At 42.5% G+C, this 23,588-nt stretch overlaps 1 protein-coding gene across 5 annotated transcripts in view; it reads right to left on the bottom strand.

The window, feature by feature from the left end:
* kaznb (kazrin, periplakin interacting protein b) overlaps positions 1–23,333 on the bottom strand; it is a 107,882-nt gene extending 84,549 nt beyond the window's left edge. For all 5 annotated transcript variants that reach the window (XR_008414775.1, XM_053866923.1, XM_053866927.1 and 2 more), the window contains exons 1-3: positions 22,967–23,333; positions 22,801–22,888; positions 3,436–3,596 (exon numbers count right to left, since the gene is read on the bottom strand). Coding sequence is in view for 4 of the 5 variants with exons in the window: in XM_053866923.1 (XP_053722898.1) it covers positions 3,436–3,596; positions 22,801–22,876 (237 nt within the window). In the remaining variant the exon portion in view is untranslated. The remainder of the gene's footprint in view (positions 1–3,435; positions 3,597–22,800; positions 22,889–22,966) is intronic.
* Positions 23,334–23,588: the final 255 nt, after the last annotated feature.

Here is a 23,588-nt window from a genome sequence, read left to right as displayed (position 1 = left end):
TCATTTATCAGTAAAATTATGGATTCATGATGCGTCTGCGGTGATGAATCGCCTTCTTAATGTCATAAACAGCAGTTCTGTTTGGCTAAATAGCTGCCTTTATTCACTGGCTCATTACAGCGGGCTGCAGAGACTGCAGACGAGAAACAAAAGCCCCTGTGATTTGGGTAGTTGAAGAGAATAGTAAAGCTCTGCGTGAACCACAGAAAAAGACGCCATTCTGTCTCAGTTTGGTAGAAGAGTGACTTTAAATCCTCAACCTTTCCTGAAGATCTTCATCCAAGAGTACATAAACAACTTCAGTAACTTGGATGTCAACCTTTCTTTTATTCATATAATTTCAATTGAATATAAGTTAATATTTAAAAATATTTATTTATTCATTTCAATGCTTCATTTCTATTTGCCAATCAATTTAGTTCCATTTTGCATTTCAGCTGTATTTTCATGGAACAATTTCAACTCTGACTTCCTTTCTCATCATTGTTGTAGAGTTCAATTTCAAGGACGTCTGCAGGTTTTGTCGAGACTTGATGGTCGCTGCCTTCCTCAAAGACAGAATATACAGTATTTATGGAGAGGGGAAAAACTCTACCACATCAAAAACAAAGAGCAGTGTTCTTTCAACCTTTTTTTAGCTGCAGCACACTTTGTTAAAAAAAAATAAAAATAAACGGCACCAAAGGAGCCAAAGTACAATTGTGCTTAGTCAAAAGCCCTACAGAAAAAAAAAATCATTTGTGAAAAATCTGCTTTACTGGCATGATATTTGCAGTAACAAATTGCACAGACGAAGTTTCTGGTCAATGTTTGTCCGAAAGAAAAAAACAAAATCTGACAATTTAGGCCAAAGAACTTCATTCGAGGGGAATTTCCAGACTAATTCTTGACATTCTTTGCCTCAGCCACACACCCCTCACACAGCCTCTTCAGTCTGCTAGCATCAGGAAGAAGGCTGTGAAGTCTGGGGGCCTGAACCTGCCGACCGACGGACACCTTTATCCACACCAGGACATCAGGGAACTGGACTCTCTACGCACGCTGCCCCCTCTCTCTGCACCACAGTACAGACAGTGAGACGTTAGAATCTCAGGGACTTGTGTGTTCATTCATTCACACACCCCCACACTACTAGTTGCACTGTGTTTGCACCCTCATTGTTAACTCAACACTTATATTTTTGTTGTTTATGTTTTAGTTTATACATAGTTCAATGTCGCATATGTCACCCACAGGCCACCGAGCATTGACATTTCAATCCACTATATGCAATGCATGGCAACCTTACGCTTCACAATTCTTTCGCTCTTCACATTTTGGAGCATTTAGTTTTTAGCCAACTTTTAGACCACGGAACAAACTTTGATGGTCTACGAGTGTCTGATGACGGATGAACGAATCAATGTGCCAGCATAGATCTAGAGTGTATAGAAAGAATGTGACAGAATCCATGTGATCTCCTCACGATGGTAATTGTTCATGACTTCATGTCATCACATCGCTCACCTCGATCTCTGAAACAGGATCATTTCTCTTGGAAGTGGAGAAGTTAGCGAGTTTATTATCAAAGAATGGAGTGGAATATGTAGCTATTTACACTCAGGGAAAGTCAGCGAAGCGACCGTCAATTTCTCATCCTAATATTTGCATGAAAACTTCAGCGTCGTTTGTTTTGTGTACCATTCTGCTGTGAGATATAAAGCGTCCAGGAAAGAAGCCCACTGGGAGTGGAAGCAATTTGTTCTGAGTGATCTACATTTTTGTCACTTCTTCAATGAACATGCAGCAGCAGGATGGATGGATAAGGAGCGGAAGGATGTGGACACACTGCCAGCCTGAGACAATGGAGCTGTCATTAGAATTGATCGTGAAGTAAACAAATATATCTCCTGTGCAACCGTCAGTTACTTCTCAATGCGATCCTGCTGTGTCCTCTGGGAGGGTTTAGTGACTGACAGACGGGCGGCCAGAGAAGGGAGCGCGCCCAGTTATGAGCGTGTTGATGTCTGGTAGCAACAAGGTCAGCTGGCAGAAGAATCGATGGGGTTGACTGGTGTCAGAGCATTTCACAATCCACTCAACCTCCTGCAAACTTTTCCTTCAACTGGTTCACACGGAGATTTCACTCTCCATCAGCCGCTGAGGCAACTACTCATACATCACCTGTAACTCTCTGAACCTCACAAAGGCTGACTGCAGGCAGCTGACATTTTCAATCAGCGTCGGGGCGTTGATGTGCGCGGATGTTGGTGCCAGTATCATGAGGACAGACCAGACCGGGGAGTCATGATCAATCCCTGCTCTGTCACATGACACCTGACTGTCAAAATGACACATTTGCACAGACCATCCCACATCTGTGACATCATGTGTCACAGACCAGTCGATCTCAACTAGTGACGCTGAAACTTCTCCAACTATTTGAGTCGTTTTGTCCATGGTTTTTGTCGCTTCTGTTATCAGGTAAATGTATAATAGCAACCTGAGCAAACCATACCCATCATTGATCAACCTTTCAAAGAAAAGGACATCTAATACAGTATCATCTAATACAGTATAACCCAACGTAACCTAAACATAACCTAAACACAACACCACATAAATACAACACAACACAACATAAACATAACAAAAGATAAACATAACATAACACAACCTAAACACAACACAACCTAAACACAACAAAACACAACACAACGCAACATAAACAACACAACATAGCACAAACATCACAAAAACAAACATAACATAACAACCTAAACACAACACCACTTGGCATAAACATAACAAAAACATAAGCATAACATAACACAACACGACACAACACAACCTAAACACAACACAACACAGCACAAACATCACAAAAACATAAACATAACATAACACAACCTAAACACAACACAACACGACAGAACCTAAACACAACACAGCACGACATCAACACAACACAACATAGCATAAACATCACAAAAACATAAACATAACATAACACAACCTAAACACAACACCACTTGGCATAAACATAACAAAAACATCACAAAAACATAAACATAACATAACACAACCTAAACATAACACAACACGACACAACCTAAACACAACACAACATAAACACAACACAGCACAAACATCACAAAAACATAAACATAACATAACACAACCTAAACACAACACAACACAACCTAAACACAACACAACACGACACAACCACAACATAACATAGCATAAACATCACAAAAACATAAACATAACATAACACAACCTAAACACAACATAACCTAAACACAACATAACCTAAACCCAACACAACATAACCTAAACACAACATAACATAACATAACATAGTAAGTAAATCGCATTATTTGGCTCCAGCCGGATCTGGACCAGCATGCCCCGTCTGACCTTTGACCCCGGTGTGTGTGGCCCTGAGGGTACCTGTGCATCCATGAGCAGGTGTCTCATCAAGGTCATGGACTTTCTCAGGGTGTCTCTCTCAGCAGGCAGGAAGGTCTCCTCCTCCTCCTCGGTCAGGTGACACGGACTGGTCACCATGAACTGAGCGATCTGGTCGTTCAGGCTGTTGAGGGACTGGACGGCTGCAAACAGACAGATCCAATTACAGCTCAGACACCACATGGCTGAACAAAACAAACTGCTGCTTACAGACTGAGGGCTCATTTACAAGCGTGTCTTATGTATCTGCTGCCTCCAGTTCTCCACTTTGTACATACATTTGCTTCCACACCACAGCTGCATCATTAGGCTGAATACAGCCGAACCTTGGCTTTTCCACTTTGTTTTCGCCCGAGGTAATTGTTGAGGTCATCATTATGATGATAAACAGTGATGAAATGTTGTTTAAAAAGACATCATTTCAGCTGAGCGCTAAATTATTCACAACAGACTTTCATTCAACCCACCAGCTTTTCCTGGTAGGAAGTGGCGTCTCCCAGAAGATGAGACACGGTTCAACGTCGTGGAAAATATATATAAAAAAAGATTCTTAGTTCAACTTATGTTTGCTCAAAAAAAGCCTATTTTCTGAAGCAATTCACGCCCCCAGGAAACTGTCCCGCTCTCAGGGCAAATCCAAAGTTGTAATTGTTCTGAGACTAGTGTGGATGTGGACAAAGCTCAGCCAGGGGGCCACATGTGGCCTTATGGCAGTATTTATGTGGCCCTCATGCGGCCCAACGCAAAACTGCAAAAGAAGCTGATCTTTTTTCATCTATTGTTCCTGTTTAAATTCTAAATATAACGTATTCATTGCTTGGGTTCAAGAGTCTAATATCAGGGTGTATCACATTTTCTTTTTGTTTTAGTGACACAAATTCAATTTCATTTAAGACTTGACACAACAGTATATAATAATGACCTGTATGAAATTTAAATGTCCACTTTCCCATGGTTCCTGGGAGAATAGTTGAGCATCGGGGCCTCGACACTGTGACTGGCTAAATACAGTTGGAGTTACGGGTCTGTTGTAGCCTGTGGACCTGTGGCAGAACACTCACAACATCTCACAAGCCACCGCAGCGTAACAGGTCTCAGAGGTCACCGCCAACACTAGCGTTGCATGCAAACCTTCACCTGGACAAAGAAGAAGACTTCAGGTCTCAAGATGAGATCTTTGGCCACAAAGGTATAGCTGCCATTTGGCTCTACAAGGACAAGCTTTCATGTACACCATCATCCCAACTAGAGGTCGAGCGATAACTCCGTTTGGCCAATATATCGGCTCTATTTGGACCATTCTTCACACATCACTGCAGGCCTCCATCATATCGGACCCTGCCGATATTTCTCCAATCGCGCCCTCTTGTGTTAACAGTAGCCTTCTGCTCATTTGTGCCTTTGGCAAGTGAAATCCAGAGTTTCATTTTCATGCCATTACAAGTCAAATCTGATGTTGAGGTGCCTCATGCTTTGGGGGTGTTTTTCAGCCAGTGGACCTGGCGACCTAATCATTGTAAATAGCAGCATGAAAAATACGTCAAGAGTCTTGACAACAACATCAAGCTGTCCGCGGCGAAACCAAGCCTGAGGCACCAGTGGACATTTCAGCACGACAAGAACACGCAGCAGAAGTGGTGAAGAGAAAACAACGTTAATGCATCCAATCTCAGGAGGGAGCTGCAGCTCAGGGTCGTGACACGAGGACCATCCGAAGAGCTGGAGCTGATCGCTGAAGATGAGTCGGCATCAACGCCAGCGGAGACACAAGCTTGTGAGCAGTTTTAGGAAGGGTGTGATTTCTGCGATGCCCAAACTTTTCTGTGGATTATTCAAATTCAGATATAAATAAAAGAGAACACTTTTTTCCACAGTGAGGCCTCTGGTACATCGACTCATCTTCTAGGAGCCGCTTGTGTAACTTCCAACGAAGAGAAAAAAGAAACTGAATAATTCAACAAGAACTTTTCCCAACTTAGACAAAATGCTAGTCCTTTTAGCTGCGTAGTTTGAGGAGGTCCGGCAACAACAAAAACAAGTGCTGAAATACACTTTGTCATGTGAGAGCCTGTGCGACAGCTGACTGGCAGCTGTCACGGTTGGAAGAGGGATCAAAGATTTGTCAAATTGCGTTGTGCACAGGGAGAAAAGAACGGCAGGCAGCCAAGCAAACAATGTTTCCTCTGCACGCTGTGAGGTGAAGCACAAAAAGCTTCACAACACAACAGATGGGTGGGTACACACACACACACACACACACACACACCATCTCTGCTGTGGTGGAGATTTTTATCCATCACACACACAGTGATCCACACAGCAAGGATCTAACAGGTAATGATGCTGCATGTCAACGTGCCGCGTCACGGTTTTAAATGTCACAGCAACGTGGCAAAGGTGGGACTCGCCAGACGAGGGAAGCTCAAGGCGTCGATAAGGTCTGAATGTGCGAAAGCATTTGTCGAAGCTAATTGGTTCTCAGGCTGGGAGGCTCTTCACCAGTGTTGACAGCAGATCACACCTGGAGCAGCTGGAAGACTGTGGCCAGTGCACCACTGGATATGAATAGTCTGAGATGGTCCACTGCTGCTTTAGGGACGAGGATGTTTTAGCACGTCATCTATCAGACCAGGGTAAAAAAAGAAAGCCTGCTGTTGATGCATCAGCTCAGACTTCACAGATTATTATTATTATTATTATTATTATCTCGAAGACACTGTGCATAAGCATGTTTTCTTTTATTTTAACGCTGTAGTTATGGCATCAAAATAAAAATGTTCATTTTTCAATTTCAATGTCAGTTTTATTTTTTAGGTTTTTCTTTCAATTCCCATCGAGCCTATGGTGCGTCCAGCAACTTCTATCTCTCTTCCATCATGAACTGATCAGAGCCCAATGAAGCAACACAGAGACTCGCCCCGCACACACTGCAAAAAATTGAAAAAAAAAAGAAAATTGTCAGTGCAAAATATACATCTTTTATATTATATTTTTGATGATTATGAACTTTTTTAGATTAAAGAAAGATATATAAGTCCTGTGAGTCACAGTTTCAGCCCCTCAAAATAGGTTTGGGTTTCTATTTTTTTCATCTGCTCCAGTGCTTCATTCCGTCCTCTGATACGGTTTAAGTTAGTGATAATTACACTTCTTGTTTGCAAGAAGTGTAATTATCACCATTTCAATGTGATTCAGTACGGTTCAATAGTCAAATCTAGATACTATTCCTGTCATTTTATGCACCACTTCCTAATATTAAGCCACAAAACAACACAAAACAACCAAAAAATAGGGGAAAAAAGGACGATATCTTGATATTACAGGTTTTAAAGAGAAGACAGGGTGAGTCACCAGAGCTGCTGATGTCGCTCCTGCAGTTGAAGAACACAGTTTAAGTGACAGGACTATTAAAGACAAGAATCACGAGAAAGTTTTGCAGGCTCGGCAGCCTCATCACAACACACCGGCTGACAAAACATAATCACACGCGTTCAGCCCAGAGATTTCCCGCCGTCAAAGCATCTTCTTCACATTTGCATGGTTTGAGATAATCGGCTGAAAATGTTCCTGGTGGATTCTACACTACAATTATCCCCAAATTTGGCGAAGCAGTTCTGAGCGCGACCAGAAATAAAACAAGGAAGAGGCAGACCAAATCTCATGACCCTGTGAGGTTGGGCGGTACCTTTATGTGTATTGTGTGGTGAGGACTCCTCGGTGGTGGGCAGGTGCTCCTGTGGTGGCTGCGACTGGAGGTGCTCATTTCCATCTTTGGAGCCACCCACAGGAGCAAAACAAAGATCATCTAATGAGGCCTGTTGCTGTGCTGTCAGCCTCCATAAAAAGGACCGTAATGAGCACAAGTATTAAAAAATAGCAGGCTCCAGATTGTGCACGTGATGAGTTTGTATTCGAGAAATCCCCACAAAACGTGATCCAGGGAGCTTTTGAATGCAAATTGTGAAATATAATGAAGACAGTTTTCCCCGTCGTGAAGTGATGAATAACTGCCTCTGACGGCTCTGTGGACACAAACATGAAGAGACCGACCCGCCGCCTGTGCCAGAGTCATTTAAGAGGGCTCCACACTGGAGCCTAACAGGCCTCAGATCAGACCAGAGCGCGGCGGAGTCCATGGAAATCCACAGTGATCCCAGACGACAAAACACGGGTACTTTTCAATAGCTGCCAGTTAAGAGCAGAGCAGCCTCTGTGGGCGACAAAAGACCAGCACGAAGACGCTCGCACTCAGGAGAAATCCTCAATAGGACCATCAGAGGGGATTCTCTATTTTTACACACACGTATAGGATGATTACAGGCAGAGAATACCACGCTCATTTTCAGTCTCTTGACTAAATAGAGCTGGGATTAGGATGAAATCACCACTGACAGAATCAACACAAGCAAGTCATTTTCCTGCTTGCTTGGCTTCCCTTCAATACTCAACGCTATTCACCGCTTCCTTGAGAATTAGGTCACGTTTCCCCAGAGAAATGGACAGAACACATATTTATCTTTGCATGGCTTACAACACGCCACAGCACGTCAAATCAAATGTGCCACCTTCTGTTACCTGGCCAACAAAGCTGAGGAAGCAACTAGGACGGTGGTATTCAAACATAGTGTTCGGCTCCACATGCAGACGCATCACAACACAAGTCAACAGACCAGACACGAGTTAAGCCTCACTTTGAGGATGAGGGCTTCAAAATAACTCATTAGAATGAGGTTAGCTTGAGGTTAGCTATGTCTTTTGGATGGATAGGTTTAAAGAGAGAGGCTGGGGAAAGGGTGATGCAATGAGAGGTCCCCACAAAGATGGTGTGACAAACCTGTGCGTGCTTGTGCGAGTGTGTGTGTAGTTGTCCTTGTCAGGACTCATTTTCAACACACCTACTTGTGAACCACAAAGTACGTTAACACACAATTGAACTGGCAAAGACATTAGTGTATACAGTGGTGCCTCGGTTCTGGACCACAATTCGTTCCAGATGTCTGTTCGAGAAGTGAATTGTTCGAAATCTGAATCGATTTTCCCATTACAATGAATGGAAAAAGAAATAATGCGTTCCAAGCCTTAAAATAGCCTTTTGTAGGAGTGAATGTAGAGCGTCTGCTGCAGGTGGCTGTTCCTCTATGTGTGTGGCCGCTGCATGTGGGAGGGGTTGCCGAGTGAGTGACGTCTCTCCAGAAGTGAAGAGGTGCCCGGTGCGTGTCCAGCTCTGAATGTGCGCTTCTGTGCAGTTTGGCTGTGACAAAGTCATAAACCAAGTCACGCTCTGTCCCAGACTCGCCTCATCCCTGTCCCAGCTCCAGCCCACAACAGGACATCAAACCCTGGAGTGAGCGCTCCAGCCTCGGAGGTGTGGAGAGCGAGCACCTCCCCTGTGACACTCTATCACGGTCCACTGCGGAGACAGGAAAGGTTTTACACCTCAATATGAAGAAAAAACAGTCAGTAAATGTAGCTAACGGGACACGTCTGCATAAAGAGGCTGTGTTATACACAATAACAAAGCGCGTCGTGGGTCAGCTGATCAGTCCCCGCACCTTATGTTTTTCCGGCTTTTTGGGGGCATTCGAGTTCTGGATTTTTCGTTTGAAATCCAAAGTACAAAAATCTCAAAATTTTTGTTCAAACTCCGATTTGTTCGAAGTCCGGGGCGTTCGAAAACGGAGTTTCCACTGTAAATGCAAATATAGGTCAAATTCAGTGTCAAGAACAAAGGAAGATCAGCAGTAAAAACAATAACTTCACATGCTAACAAACGGGTCAAAATGCTAGCGAGTGACTGCTAACTTAGCCAAGTCACGTTGTGTCAAATACGACAGCGAATTAGACAACAAATCCACAAAGGACATAACAAAATCTAATGAAGTGAACAAAATACAAGCTAACAAACAAAATGTCAATACAAGGCTAAACTAGACATCTAAGCATAACAATGGTCACACACTTTTCTCTCCAAATATAGCGGCAAAATTTTGGAGACCATAAAACAGAAATGTGTTACATATATTTTATTTGGTGTCAATTGGACTGGACATTATTCATTGGTTCATATTCATTATTCAGTGGGGAAATCCAACAAGCCTTTAGCCTTGTTTTTTACCCTGGAAAAACATCCATTTTAGTTTTGCTTTTGAAGTATTTCCCTCATATGCTTAATGAGTCTGTAAGAACCAGGACAAGTTGAAGTCAGTCTGCGTGTAGCCTCAGATTAAGATTAAGGCTGAGGTGAAGGAGTCAAAGCAGAGGCAGTGCAGCGCTGCAGGGCGGCCTGGGGGGAACAACAGGCAGCAAGGCTCCGCGCACAATAAATATTCAATCGAAACGTTTGAGTACAACTTCAAGGAAGTTCTTTTCCTTTATACACACACCACAAATGCTTTTTTTCATTTTCAAACATGGTGCAAATGCTCTTCAGAAAAGCCTCCTAACGGTCCAGAGCGCCTTTCATTATAGCCTCAGCAACACTGCCCTCGTCTGGTCGACTTCATTTGACACGCGTCACGGATGCTGACGCTCAACTGTTGCGATAAACTGTAAATAAAAATCATTGTAACTTCTCAACAAAACGGACTTTTCATCTTTTATCTCAAAAACTCCGCGATCACAATCCCCAAACTCAGAAGAGAGTTAAAGGGAACCAGTCATCAGCCGCGCTTCTCAGATGAGAGGTGTCTCTTCTGTGTGAAGAACAAGAGAACTTTAATTTCCTCTCAGAGAGAAATGAAGCGACATCACAGAGGGAGCGCGGAACCTTCATCAGTACATGAAAGTTCCTCTGACTTTGATCGCTCGCCTCGGGCCAAGTCCGTTCAGAAGCCGGGATGACACACATTCTATTGTGACTCGGTGAAATTCTTCCAGTCAAGACAGAGACGCTGGAGAGAAACGCCTTCATCAGACTAAAGAGGGAACACAAGTGATACAAACAATCAACTTCCAGTCTGCTGTCTTCCAAATCTGGCAACCCACATCTTGAATGGCAGCATGAGGGTTGAAAGAGTAGAGTAGAGTAGAGTAGAGCACCCTGAACAAGAATCCAGGGAAAGATTTATAAATATTTTTTTATAATATCCATGTTATTACAGTAGATAAAGTCAATTTATTTCATAATTCTACAGTAAAAACACTCCAAACTCACAGGGATAATAGAGTAGAGCACCCTGAACAGGAATCCAGTGAAAGATTTATAAATATTTTTTATAATATCCACGTTGTCACAGTGCATAGTCAATTTATTTCATAATTCTACAGTAAAAACACTCCAAACTCACAGGGATAATAGAGTAGAGCACCCTGAACAGGACTCCAGTGAAAGATTTCACTAACCTCTTGTAGTGTTTTTCTGTAAATTTTTTATAATATCCATGTTATTACAGTAGATAAAGTCAATTTATTTCATAATTCTACAGTAAAAACACTCCAAACTCACAGGGATAGTAGAGTAGAGCACCCTGAACAGGACTCCAGTGAAAGATTAATAAATATTTTTTATAATATCCACGTTGTTACAGTGCATAAAGTCAATTTATTTCATAATTCTACAGTATAAACACTCCAAACTCAAAGGGATAATAGAGTAGAGCACCCTGAAGAGGAATGCAGTGAAAGATTTCACTAACCTCTTGTAGTTTATATATATATATATATATATATATATATATATATATATATATATAATATCCATATTATTACAGTATATAAGCTGTTATAAATAAAAATGTTGAAGACACATTCTTACAATACATAACGTCTATTTATCATCTCAGTAACACACAACAACACTTTACTGGAGCTTACAGTGTCACTACCGTAACAGCACAAATAGACACGCAAGCTTTTTTCTTAGTGGGCTGGCAAGATGGGTATATGAAGATCGCAGGCTAGCGTGATGCCAGTTTGAAAATTTATGGGGAAACGTCCCTGTTCACTTGGCTTTTGACTTTTGTACGCATTGTAACGTTGCTTCGGGGTCACGAAGGAGCACACTTTCTCAGAGTTAGGTCACATGAACTGCGACAGACAGAAACGTCTGACCACAAGCGTCGACAGGTCTCAACTGACACAAACCAAACTTGCGCCCACTACTGTCCACCACCAAGAGCAACAGACAGAGAAGTTGTCACATTGTGACTGTCACATGTTTCTGAGCATTGGCCAGGACACCTGCGTCCTCACTGATCACCGAAATGAGCAACAATGATGCAAAGAGCCGGGACGACCAGGGAAGGAGGAGGTTTCATCCTTCAGCAATTCCTGTCAGAGCAGGTCTGCGTGAGCTCCAACATGCCATTCCACAGAGAGTCTTCAGAGAGCTGCAGCTGCAAACATCAGCCGAGCAGAAGCACAAGCCAATTAGGACTGTTTGTCTGCCCCCCGACTGCGAGGGGGAGGGGGGCGACGGGGGGGCTCCACGACCCCAAATGGAAATGAGTTGTGCGACAAACTCAAACCCAATAAACTGAAAAATGGCTGCTATTTAATGGGCTGTTTGAGGAAAGAATAGTCAGACTGGAAAAGTGAAACTGGCATCATGTCATGGGCCTTTACAGTCGCGGTGAGCGTCGCCCTCGCAGCCAAGTCCGTCCGGACGGAACCATTGTTGCTCAACTGAATTCAACGGATGGAGCCTCAGCTCTTTAGAATCGGAATAGAATTGGAAATGAAAGTCACTGAAGCCCTGTTCGGAGCAAAGTCGCTCCGTTTCAATCATCAAATCGCCATACGCATGATGGCGCCGACTTGAATCTTGATTTCAGACCCGTAGTTGCCCGACCCGACTTGCTGGCTGTAACTAACAAGTCATTTGCACTCGTATGACTCTCAGGGCAAAGGCCATGCCTTAAAGGGACAAACCAACAGTGACGTCCATAGAGGAAATAGGACATTGAAATAGATGCAACTCCAGTTCTATGGGTACGTGCTCGTCCATTGAACGGATTAGAATTTTCCAGATTTATATGCCATTACTTCATCATTCATTCTGCCGCTGCCACACCAGAGCCAGAGTCTATTCCAGCCTCAGAAAGAGAAGAGCAAGGGCCACCACTCGGAAGGAGTTAGACATGCCTCTGCATGTTCTTGGATCTGGGGAGGAAACCAGAGCAATGAACCACACAAAAAAGGGAGCAGGATTTGCCCTACACCCAGCATTGACTCGTAGCACCAGTGCAAGGGAAGGAAGTCATGGGCTTGAATCCCAGACATGTAATCTGTGCTGGCAAAATCAGGCTGTAAAACCAATGTATTGAGTTGAAATTCCGTTCAGTTCCAACCAATCCAGCAAATACAGTTTCACCAGTGAGGATGGAACAAAAGCCTGCACCACCCCAGCCCTGTGAGGACCGGCTTGGACACCCCTAATCTACACTACTGCACAGCAGACTCCTGGCCAGTCTCATGTTGAATGCTTAAAATGCTAAATTCAACTGTGATCAAGTGAAGCCAGTCACGAAGCAGGAAATATTTTGCTGACATCTTTCTTATTACGAACCTATCCGACCCCCGAAACTCCATTTGGGAGCTGGTTCCTCTCACTAAAGCTGCTATCACTCATTTGCACGCGTCTGTGCAGGTAAACAGTTCAAAGCGTCTCAGAGCTGGAAAACTCTTGCTGTGGTATTTCGTGGGCTCCGTTCACACTCCACATCAAACGGTCTAAAAAAAAAGTGCTCACATGTAAAGCGCTGGTGAGAGGAGAGCCAGCGCTGCTGGAGGACAGCGAGCCCGTCTGTCCACCTCCATGACGGTGACGGACAGCTCCCGCAGAGATGACATCAGAGCTACAGAGAGCACTTGACATAATTGCCCAGCAGATGCAGGCGAATCTTTGTCGAGCCCGAGCGGAGCCGCCGAGTCTGCGTCTCTGATCTCGGCTCTGCTCCAGCTGCGGCTCTGTGTTTGCTTTAAATATTCATAAGAGAAGACTTTAACTTTTGCACAAACAAAATCCATGGATCCAAGACGCGGCGGGAAGAAGTGAGCCGATAAAATAGAGTTGTTTCGGGTCGGCAGTCGAGAGAGGTGCGTGTCGTGCAGTCATTTCAGTCACCTGTATCTCATGCTACAATAGAGACCGACTGAGAGGCCTTACAATAAAGTATTAGAACCACTGAAGAAGGAGCGAAGTCAGTGTATGAGTGTCACTGGGATTATAGAAACAATGAAAGACATTGTTCAGGGACCAGTTTTACTAGAGTTTACGATTATTACTCGCTATATTATAGTGAAAAATGCCTTTTTTTTTACATTTATTTCCAGTATCATAGTCACAAAGGTGGTGATATAGACACCTTATGCATAAGAAGAAAAACAAAAATGAATGAAAAGTTTTAAACCCTAAATAGAGGTGATTTGAGTACAATATTGGCATGTATTTTCGGCGACAATGGAGTACTAACACTTCAGGTGTCTGACAGTTCTGTGTTAAGCTGGGGACGACTGGCAGGAGACAAACTGAACATGACAATTTCAAGCTAGTCTCATGCAACTGGTTCTTCAACCACAAGTTTTGGCAGGACAGAGGACAAACCTGCAGGGGCCATGACTCAGAACCATGACTGATCACGGCCCCAACTTTCTTCTCACAGTGTAGACTGTCAGGCTCCACCCACCCCTCACTCGTGAACAAGAGCCCAACAGACTCCTCCACTTGGTGAAGGATCTCACCTCCAACCTTCACAGGATGTGGATTCAGAACTTGTAGCTGGTGTCAGTACACATTTAATATAGTCTGGAGTTTTCAAAGCAGTCTGAACTCGTATCATAATTTCAAGACAAGGTCTGCAAATTCATTTTGAGACTCGGTCTGGCTTTAAAGCTGATGAAACTTGTGTCTGTCGACAGCCATCTTTCTGGGAGGAGGCAACAGAGTTCAATTCAAGGCAACGGAGAGAGATGAAACCAGTGAAAGGTGATAACCCTGACGTCAGATTCCCTCTTCAATGAAACCCGTGAGCACATTTCCCACAGTCGATCTCAGCAGCAGGCGACGAGGACAACAGTCGGAGAGATTACGTTACGAGATGTCAGCGGGAAGATGTGTTACTCACACTGATCTCAATGGAGGCGACGCCCCTCTGAGACTTCGGCTCACCCACTCGATGCTGATATAAAAGACTCAAGCCCATCTCATGAACACGTTTGACTCGACAGTCTAGTCCAGGAATCACAGCAGAAACGCCATGTCACGCATTGTAGAGGGGCAACTCATTTCTCCACAGCTGGGCGTGGCTCAGGGGTGGTTCCACAGAACCACTGAAATGAATGGATAAACAAACACGCAAATGTTCTGTATATGCTTAAGACTAGAAAGAAAAACATGACTAATATGAAAAATATTGACTGATGTAACAGAAAACAACGTCAAGGCATATAATATCCGGACAGATGAATTATTATAAAAACACATTTAAACTTATCCCTTTGATATATAATGAACTAATTTCACCCAAAATACATTTTACAAGGGAGGACAATAAATCTAGCTGCACCTATGTACTGCAAGTAACTATATCTAAAAAATAAAAAAATACAAGTGCAACTACTACTACTGCTCATAATAATAATAATAATAATGCAAATGAAAAAAAATATATATTTATATCTCCAAAAATAAAAACAAATAGGAAATAAAGGGAAAAATACATGAGAAAAAATCATGAAAAGCAGACAAATTTTGCAGTAAAATAGAGCTTGAAATACAATATTAATATAAATAAAACATTACACTTAGAAGCAATAACTATATACTAATACTATAACAAAAGTTTAAGCAAATAATGCCATGACGCTCAGAGGAGAGTCACAACAATTAACAATAGTTTAAGGAAGTAATGTCATTATTACTATCAATATGAACAAATTATATATTGCATATATGAGCTGGTTTGTGAATGTTACGAATGAAAAGAATGAACGGACAAACTAAAACCGGACGGGACAGCGGTAACAGCAGAAAAAAATTCCATACAGTTACAAAACACAGGTTTCTACAGAAGGCATTACAAGGGTCTCACACACACAAACACACATCACCTGCGATAGACACAGCTGCTGCAACCCAAAGTGGCTGACTCATGCAAAACTAATTGTAGCAGCGAATTACATTTGCTCTCAAAGTGGGATGGACACAGCAGGACGGCCCTCGCCTCCACTGTGAGCTGCTATACTCTGACTTTAGCTGCTTGTCCTCTGACACTTTCTCGTCTTCGGTTCCCAGAGACTGGCTGCCTGGTTTGTCAGCAAGGCTACATTCACCACTGTTTATTCAATAATAACGCAAATCAAACAGCAACATTTTTGCTTGTGAAACAACATCAAATCCATCAGCTTCCTGTAAAGAACAAAGGTGAACACGGAGCAAAGCCAGCGCCTGCACAGGTGGCGCTAACGCTCCAGGATTACTCAACTGTAGCTTTAAAACTAAGCGCGCAGAGAATGTCAAACTCTTATATACATGCCATTAACAACCCGGCAACAAGCAGCATCGTCTTCCAGTATTTCAACCGGACGTGTTTTTTTTTTTTTTTTTTTTTTGCTCACCGACTCGATCATAAAAATTAGCAGCGATGGAGTAAAGCGGATGAAAGCCATTAAATCCTGAGATGCGCTCACTCAACCCAGCCGAGGTTTGGGAGAATCTTCAACTTCACAAGTCGGCAGAGTGAGCGCGTGGGCGTGGAGGGGAGAGACATCCAGACAAATAAGGGGGATTAAGAAAAAGAACAAGTCGGGGAGCAACAGCTCGAGTGAGAAATGAGTTTTAAATCCAAACAATGTGGCAAATGAAAAACGCGCAGCTCCAGAATAAACTGGCAGGGGAACAAGGTTGGGTACATGAGGGCAGGCGACAGTAGCATCCAACCGTCCGTTTCTCCCAGTCAGCCTCAGTCCAAGAATTGGCAGGTCATCCTTACACGGAACCAGGGATGAGGGTTATGAAGAAGTAGGCCGGGGCGATAAACCCATTCATTAGAGTTTTTCTATGGACGATTAAAAAAAAATATATAAATATATATCATATATTATATGATGATAACAATGTATTTATTTCAATCTTTACCCAGTTTGTCACTGATTTTTGACTTGTCTTGTTCTATTCTAATTCAAATTAATTTCATGGTATAATTTCATTCATGAAATTTTAAAATATTAGAAAAAAATGTTTTTAATAAAAATAAAACAAAGCAATAAAAAGAAGGTCTACAAGCATTCTCATTCTTTTCACGTTTTTGACATTATGATACATGTTTACGTTATTTAAAGATATGAAATGATCATGAATACAAAGACTTAAACGGTATTATCACATACAGTAGGCCATTAAATCAGTGTAAATTTAGTCTGTCAAGTTGGTTGCCTGCAGGAATTTTTAACGTCCAGCAGGTGTCAGTATTCTGTGACACAGTATCAGTACACACAATCTATGATAACGCAAAGTTATCAAACACGCTAGGGGACAAAGTCACGAGAGGAAGATCATTACCGGTGGACGCGAAGTAACCATCTGGCAACACAGACTGGAACCAAGGTGTTGAAATCAGTGGAGCATGATTAGCGGATGGGTTCCAGCTGCGCTGCTGTGAAGGTGGACAGAAAACAGGAAACGGAAACAACACACAAGAAAACCGGAAGTAACAAAAAAACAAAAAGCGTGTCGGAACAGCAGTCTAAGTAGTTGCTTGTTGGAGATATTCCAGAGATTGGAGATAATCGCACGAACCACGTGATGATAATGATGATTCAGGTGAACTGTAGATATCGATGACAAAAATAGTCTTACAACTTAAATAAATTGTTAGTTATTTATAAAGGAGTTTAAAGTGTTGCTGTAAATGTATTATATGATTCAGTACATTTACAGTTCATTTGTATTTAGTTAGTATATATTTCTGTTTTTTAATGTAAAAAAGGTCCTGAAATAAGTGATAAGAGGAAAAAAAATAATAATTATAATACAATTGAAAAATATATTATAAAATGGTGAATCTATACTTTTGTGGAAAAAAATCTGAGCTCTTATTTTTAGGCCATTTGGCCCAGGCCTATAAAGAAGCATCAGTCATGAACGGACCAGCAGAGAGGAGTCCGCTAACGTGGCGTCAGTCGTTCTCCCGCAGCAGCCTCTGAATTTGACGCCTGACGCCGAGGCTCTGTCATGCGCATGCAGCCAGCGCCTGGGGTCAGGATGGACAGAGAGGACTTGTTCAATTCAATCTAGGGATTAGAACTGAGGGCGAGTTCTAAATGAATGTGCTGTATCGACTGAGATACTTCAAGCGTCTGGGGATATTGAAGGATCGATAGTGTGAGTGTGGATGCTTGAAACGGAGCTGAAATATAAAGAGGCCCACAGTAACACATCTTTACCACACGCATGAGATAGAGCCAGCAAACACACCTACACCTAAATCCATCAAGAACGCACTTCAAAAGGTCTACGGGAATTATACCGCTGTAAGGTTTGATGGCGAGGAGCCCGAGAGTCTCGCAGAGATGAGAGCGCTGGCAGTAATCCAGAACCTTGACCTCCCTGAGAGCAGATAGGAAGCCTGACAGTGTCGCTGCCAGCTGAAGGACTCTTCCTAAGATGTTTCAGTCTGGAGGAACGTGCGGCACGAGGGACAGCTGCTCACAAGATTTTACCCTGGATTAGTCACTGGAAGCTCACGCCAAACAACACCATACCAATAAACAAGTACCGTAATTTCCAGAATATACAGCGCACTGGAATATTAGCCCCACGCACAAAATATACGACAGAAAATAGATCTTGCTCATCCATAAGCCGCAGTGGTCTATAAGCTGTGGGTGCAGTGGTGCTTAAAAACATGATGAGGATCACTTCTGAACTAGTTTTGAAAACAGGCTCCAGCATGGAGACTGACTCATGAAACAAACTGGACAAGGTTCTGAACTGGAATCACCAACTCTTCACAGCTTTTATAGACATTAAAGCCCTCAAAATGCACTGTTTTCACCCGCGTGCCCAAAGTTCCGACACCACAGCTGGTCTCAGCTGCTGCTTCTCGTCTCTGGTCCTCCAGGAGATTGGCTCAGCGCAGTTTGAGTGCTTTAAGGTCAATAAAACACCTGGGATTTCATCACTTTGATGTGACGAGGCTAATTGTTTTGGCAGCATGACGCTGTGTATCCTGTAAAAATCCATAGATTAGCCAAGTCACTGTATAAGCCGCAGGGTTCAGACCATGAGAAAAAAGTATGAAACAGTATTGCAGGGTCGATGAAACCTACTAGAGAGTCCAGTACGTGGCGATGTTGGTTTAGAAAAGATGTGAGGTTTCACTGAATTAGTTTTTCCAGTAGAAAACATTTCACAGCAGACAGCGCCATCTGGTGGCCCGGGAAAATCAGGACGCTGTTTCATGAAGCCTCATCCGCCCATTGCTAATGTCTAGGGGTGCGAGGTCACTAAAACGTCATGAGCAATCTGCCATATAGCAACAAGATTTGAAATGTGTTAAGTTATAAAGTGTTAAGTTATTTTCTCCTTTAGATGATGGCAATTTTGGCACATTTTTTTCCATTAAATTTCTTTTGAAGTAACGTAGACCATTATTAATTCAAAGGAGCCTCGAATGAGTTGGATCTGGCAACATTTTTGCTCCTTCAATCCTGAAGTACAAACTATTATTTACAGTAGATGTGGCACATACTTGGAGAAATTCATCATTACAATCTTTCACTTGAACGTTTTCAAACAAATGCAAAACAGACAAAGACAAATAAAAACAAGCCTCACGCAGCAGGAAGTAATGACAGGAAGCTGAAATCTCCCAGTGATTTGGGAAAGACAGCATGATAAGTCGCCCTGAAAGATCATTTGTGCTACGTGCCCTGGGCCGGTCTCATTAGCCGTCACAACACCGCGCACGCATTCTCTTTGCATTCATGACGAAGAGGAGGCATCAAAGGAGCGGGATAAGTTTTCACAGCACGACTCCGTGAGGAGAACTGCCCGGCCAGATGAGGAAGGATGTAGCTGACACTTTCATTTTTGAAACAAGCCACTCTCCCTCCTGTTCTCCCCGGGGAAATATGTATTCTGACCATGCGGATTACATAACAAGATATCACTGATGTGTGCTTCATCGTTCAAGGTTGTGTTCACTCTCTCTGCGCCCCTGAAAATCTTGATAGATTCACGTTTTAATAATTTAAAGATTATTCTGAGCGCTGCAGTATCTTTGGTGGCAACTGCAGGATTCGACCGTACAACTATTTTACACCAGCACTTGAGGATCCGGCACTGCAGTCGGAGTTGACTGGCATCTGATGCGCCAGGAAAACAGCTCAACTGCACAAAGAAATTTTACTTTCAGAATCACTTTGGTGCAAAATAAACTATTGGCGAGTAAAAATATTTTACTAGTAAAATAGAAAAAGAACAGTGTTTCCATCAAGTCGTTTGTGTCAAGCTGCAGAGACTCTGCCAAAGACTGATAAATGCCGCCGACATGGTCGAGCCGTCAGCTCCCGAAATATTTCCACCCAGCAGAAAAGTGAACTGTGAAAGTCAAGTGAATTGACTTCTACAAACAGTGACCATCCCTTTAGAAATGGTACACCTCATCATGGTAAATTATTCAGGAGGTATCTGCAGACACGATGCTGGAGAAAGGCAGCAGAAGTCATTTGATTTTATCTCAGAGGGGCGCCAAGTACTCATAAGAGTAATACAGTGTGTACCTGCAGACAGAGACGAAGTAGCACGTACTTATTTACCTTTGGTGCAGTAGCAAACTTGAGAGAGGCTCAGACCTGCGGCTCCCCCCAAATGGGATGGATATATATGTATATGTATATATATATAGATATATATACTGTATATTAGTGGTGGGACTTTAACAAGTCAGTTACTATTAATTACTTACAATATTATTACGATTAATTACAACAACAAAAAATAATAATTTAATGAAACAGTTTGCTCTCCAGTCAACATGGAACCTTTGTAAGTGCAGGACACTGATGCACAAGAGACGTGGCAGCTAGGATGATAACAACAACAACAAACATGGAGGAATCCCTGAACAAAAGCATCTGTTTGCTCTTGTTCAGGGATGTTTTTCGCTACAATGGCCAGGGTTTCCACTGCTCTGAATGGACTTGAAATTATTATAAAATAGAAATCTTTATATAAATATTCACAAGACATTAAAAAATAACCTTATTTAGTTTAAATAAAGTTATATAAAACCTGAATGTAGCCATCCTTCGTGATTTGTTGTCCTATTGTCTGATGCAAAATAAACTATATTTTGTGGCATCTTGTGGCAAATATTCTTATACCACGAAACTGCGATTAATTGAGATTAATTAATCACAAATTCTCTAATTAACGAGATTTTTTTTTTAATCGAATCCCACCTCTTATACTGTATACATACACCCTGCCCCCACCCTCCACACAAAAAAACAAAACCAAAATGGAACGCTGCCATTGACTTCATAGAGGTGTTTCTTCCAGGATTTTTCCCCTAATAACACTGAGAAAACAAGTCCACTTCTATGATACGTTGTGTTATACGTTTGTTTTGATGTTTTCAATTCATTTACATAAGTTTTATCACGTTACATCTTTAAAAAGAGATCATTTTTCTGATGGTGTGGCAGCTCTCATTTAAACCACACTCATTTATATGTGGTGGAAAAATAGTTTTTAAATAATTTCTGTTAACAGTTGGGTGTAAAATTACGTGCAGCATTGAAACAGCAAGTTGTTTATCTAGTTGAGTTGCGAAGGAAACCTCAGGATGTCACAAAATGAAACAAACAAATGTCACAACTAATTTGACTAGCAGACAAGAGAGCAGCTGTCTGGTGTTTCCTGGATGAAAAAAAACTGACCATGCAGACCCACGTTCCATTGTTTCATCTGTGAAATTCACATTCCTCCATTGGTACTTTTTAAATTCACTGTTCATTTTCTTCATTTTTCGACCTTGAACACCAAAGAGGAGCCTTTTCCAAATGCTTTACAGTTGTATAAAAATACTCCACTACTCAAAACTGAAGACTTATCAGACTCGTATTTTTCACACCTAGTCGGACATTTTCAGATGCAACATAGAACCAGATCCAGAGGCTGCTGAAAGCAACTTGCAGCAAAACACTTTGATGATGTGGAATTAGGAGGCAGGACCTTCCGTCCTGCGGTTAAATCAAATTGCAAATGCATTTGTACAAGGAGGGAATAAGATTTGAAAGGCATGGAAAAGCTAAAAATATTCAAACAAATATGGAAACTTTTTCTGGACAGTAGAGCATCGAGGAGCCTCATCTGATGTTTATCACTAAAGATTAATGATGTACTGATAAAAATCATGTGACCTAAAAGTGCAACATGCCACCCCTTTTTTTGTTTATCTGTTGCGTTTATCCTATCTTTCGCCTCCCATTATTATGATTCATTTTATTGTTCAGATTATAATATACTGTTTGGCAAGTATATAACTACATAATAACCTTTTTTTTGGTGACCAAACAATAAGAGACAAAAGTGTGTTGTTAAATATTCCTGTATTTTGTCTTGTGCATCTGTGAAAAATTTGAAAAATAAATATATTATAATTTTTAAAAAATGCATTTTGGTAGGTGTTCATAGTTTTTTAGTAGTTTTTAAGTTCTATCTGGACTGAGGAAATTTCTGAAGATATCCTCTTTGACTAGTTTGGCTTTTCCTTCATTCAGAACTGGCAAAAAACTTCACTTACTTAAATGAAAAAATTGTAAAAATAATAATAAAGAAGGAGGGGGGACTTCATAAACTGAGAATAGAATGGAATCACATAAACAGCTCAACTTCCAACACTTCCATGTTGTTATTGTCCAGTTGATGTTTGTAAACATGACTTGGTTAAGATTCCACACCGGGGGAATGTGGAGGTGAAGTCAGCGATGGGTTTGATACCCGGCCAGCGAATTGGCTCTGTTGTGCATCGAAGAAAACCTAACTCGTACGAGTGAAATGAGCTTGTTGGTGGAGCTGCGTCTCTCATCGACTCTGATCTTGGATCAATAAAGATATTAGTTAGACCTACAAACCATTTATCTCCCTCACTAAACAGAGGAGGTTTGACACCACATCACAGAGTTCATGAATGGACACTTTTTCAAATCTAATTCCAGGTTGCAGTGCTAGAAAAGCTTGCATCGGTGACAGCAAAGGTATGTGAACAGCACATCGGAGCTTCAGCCACTGCCAGCAGAAATATCTTTGCGGTAACCAGGGGAGGGGTGAGATGCTCAGGCTGCAGTTGAGCTTGGAACGATGAGTGAGGAGCAGCAGGAGATGGAAAGGTTTCTACTCACTGGCTTGCATGAGCTGCCCCTGACGTCCAAACACCTGGGAGAAGGTGGCATGGCTGCAGGTGAGGGTCTCCTCCATGATGGGAGCACGCTGTGAAAGCAGAGGGAGGGTGGAGGCAGGTCAACTCCACTGCGTCACATCGAAGGTAGAACGGCGAGGAGGACTTACCTTGGGAGTGTGATCCGCTGGTGACCGCCGCCGCTGTGAAGGATGGAGCAGGACTCGGCGCTCGCTCGCAGCAGTGTGAGCCGCACCGCACGTCGAGCCGATAAGTGGGAGGGGGGTGTGTCAGGGAGAGAAAGTTCTTTGTAGATGTTGGGGTGAGTGAGGGTGGCGGAGCTGCAGGCAGACAGTTCAGGCTGCGCTCTGATCTCTGCGGCTCCACGGGAAGGTGAGGTAGGTGCGCTTGTTCAGTCTCTGAAGAGTGAGCAGACACCAGCGACACGCTTGTTGTCTTCTGATCAGACTCCCTCCTCCTTCCTTCACAGCGCCGGTTTGCAGAGCCTCAGCAATAACATCTCTCTCTCCTCACATCTCTATCTCTCCACAACCCCACCCCATTCAAATCCCCTCCATCCCTCTTTAAGCTCAGCCGCTGCTGGGAAACTGATTCCAGCGAGCTCCAGTGCTTCATCTTCTGCTGGCGCTTAGGGGAGTAAAAAAAGATGAGAAGTGGAGAGGTTGTGTAAAAAGTAAAAGTAGGGCTGATACGGATGCGGCTGTACAGTGGATTTCCCAGGAGAGGAGAAGCTAAAAATGCTGAACGTGACGAAAGCTCGGCCACAAATGC

The sequence above is a fragment of the Synchiropus splendidus genome, chromosome 6 (genome assembly GCF_027744825.2).
Source record: "Synchiropus splendidus isolate RoL2022-P1 chromosome 6, RoL_Sspl_1.0, whole genome shotgun sequence".
In the NCBI taxonomy this organism is placed as follows: domain Eukaryota; kingdom Metazoa; phylum Chordata; class Actinopteri; order Syngnathiformes; family Callionymidae; genus Synchiropus; species Synchiropus splendidus.
Note: the sequence above shows the minus strand (reverse complement) of the source record. Positions and strands in the feature narration are given on the sequence as shown.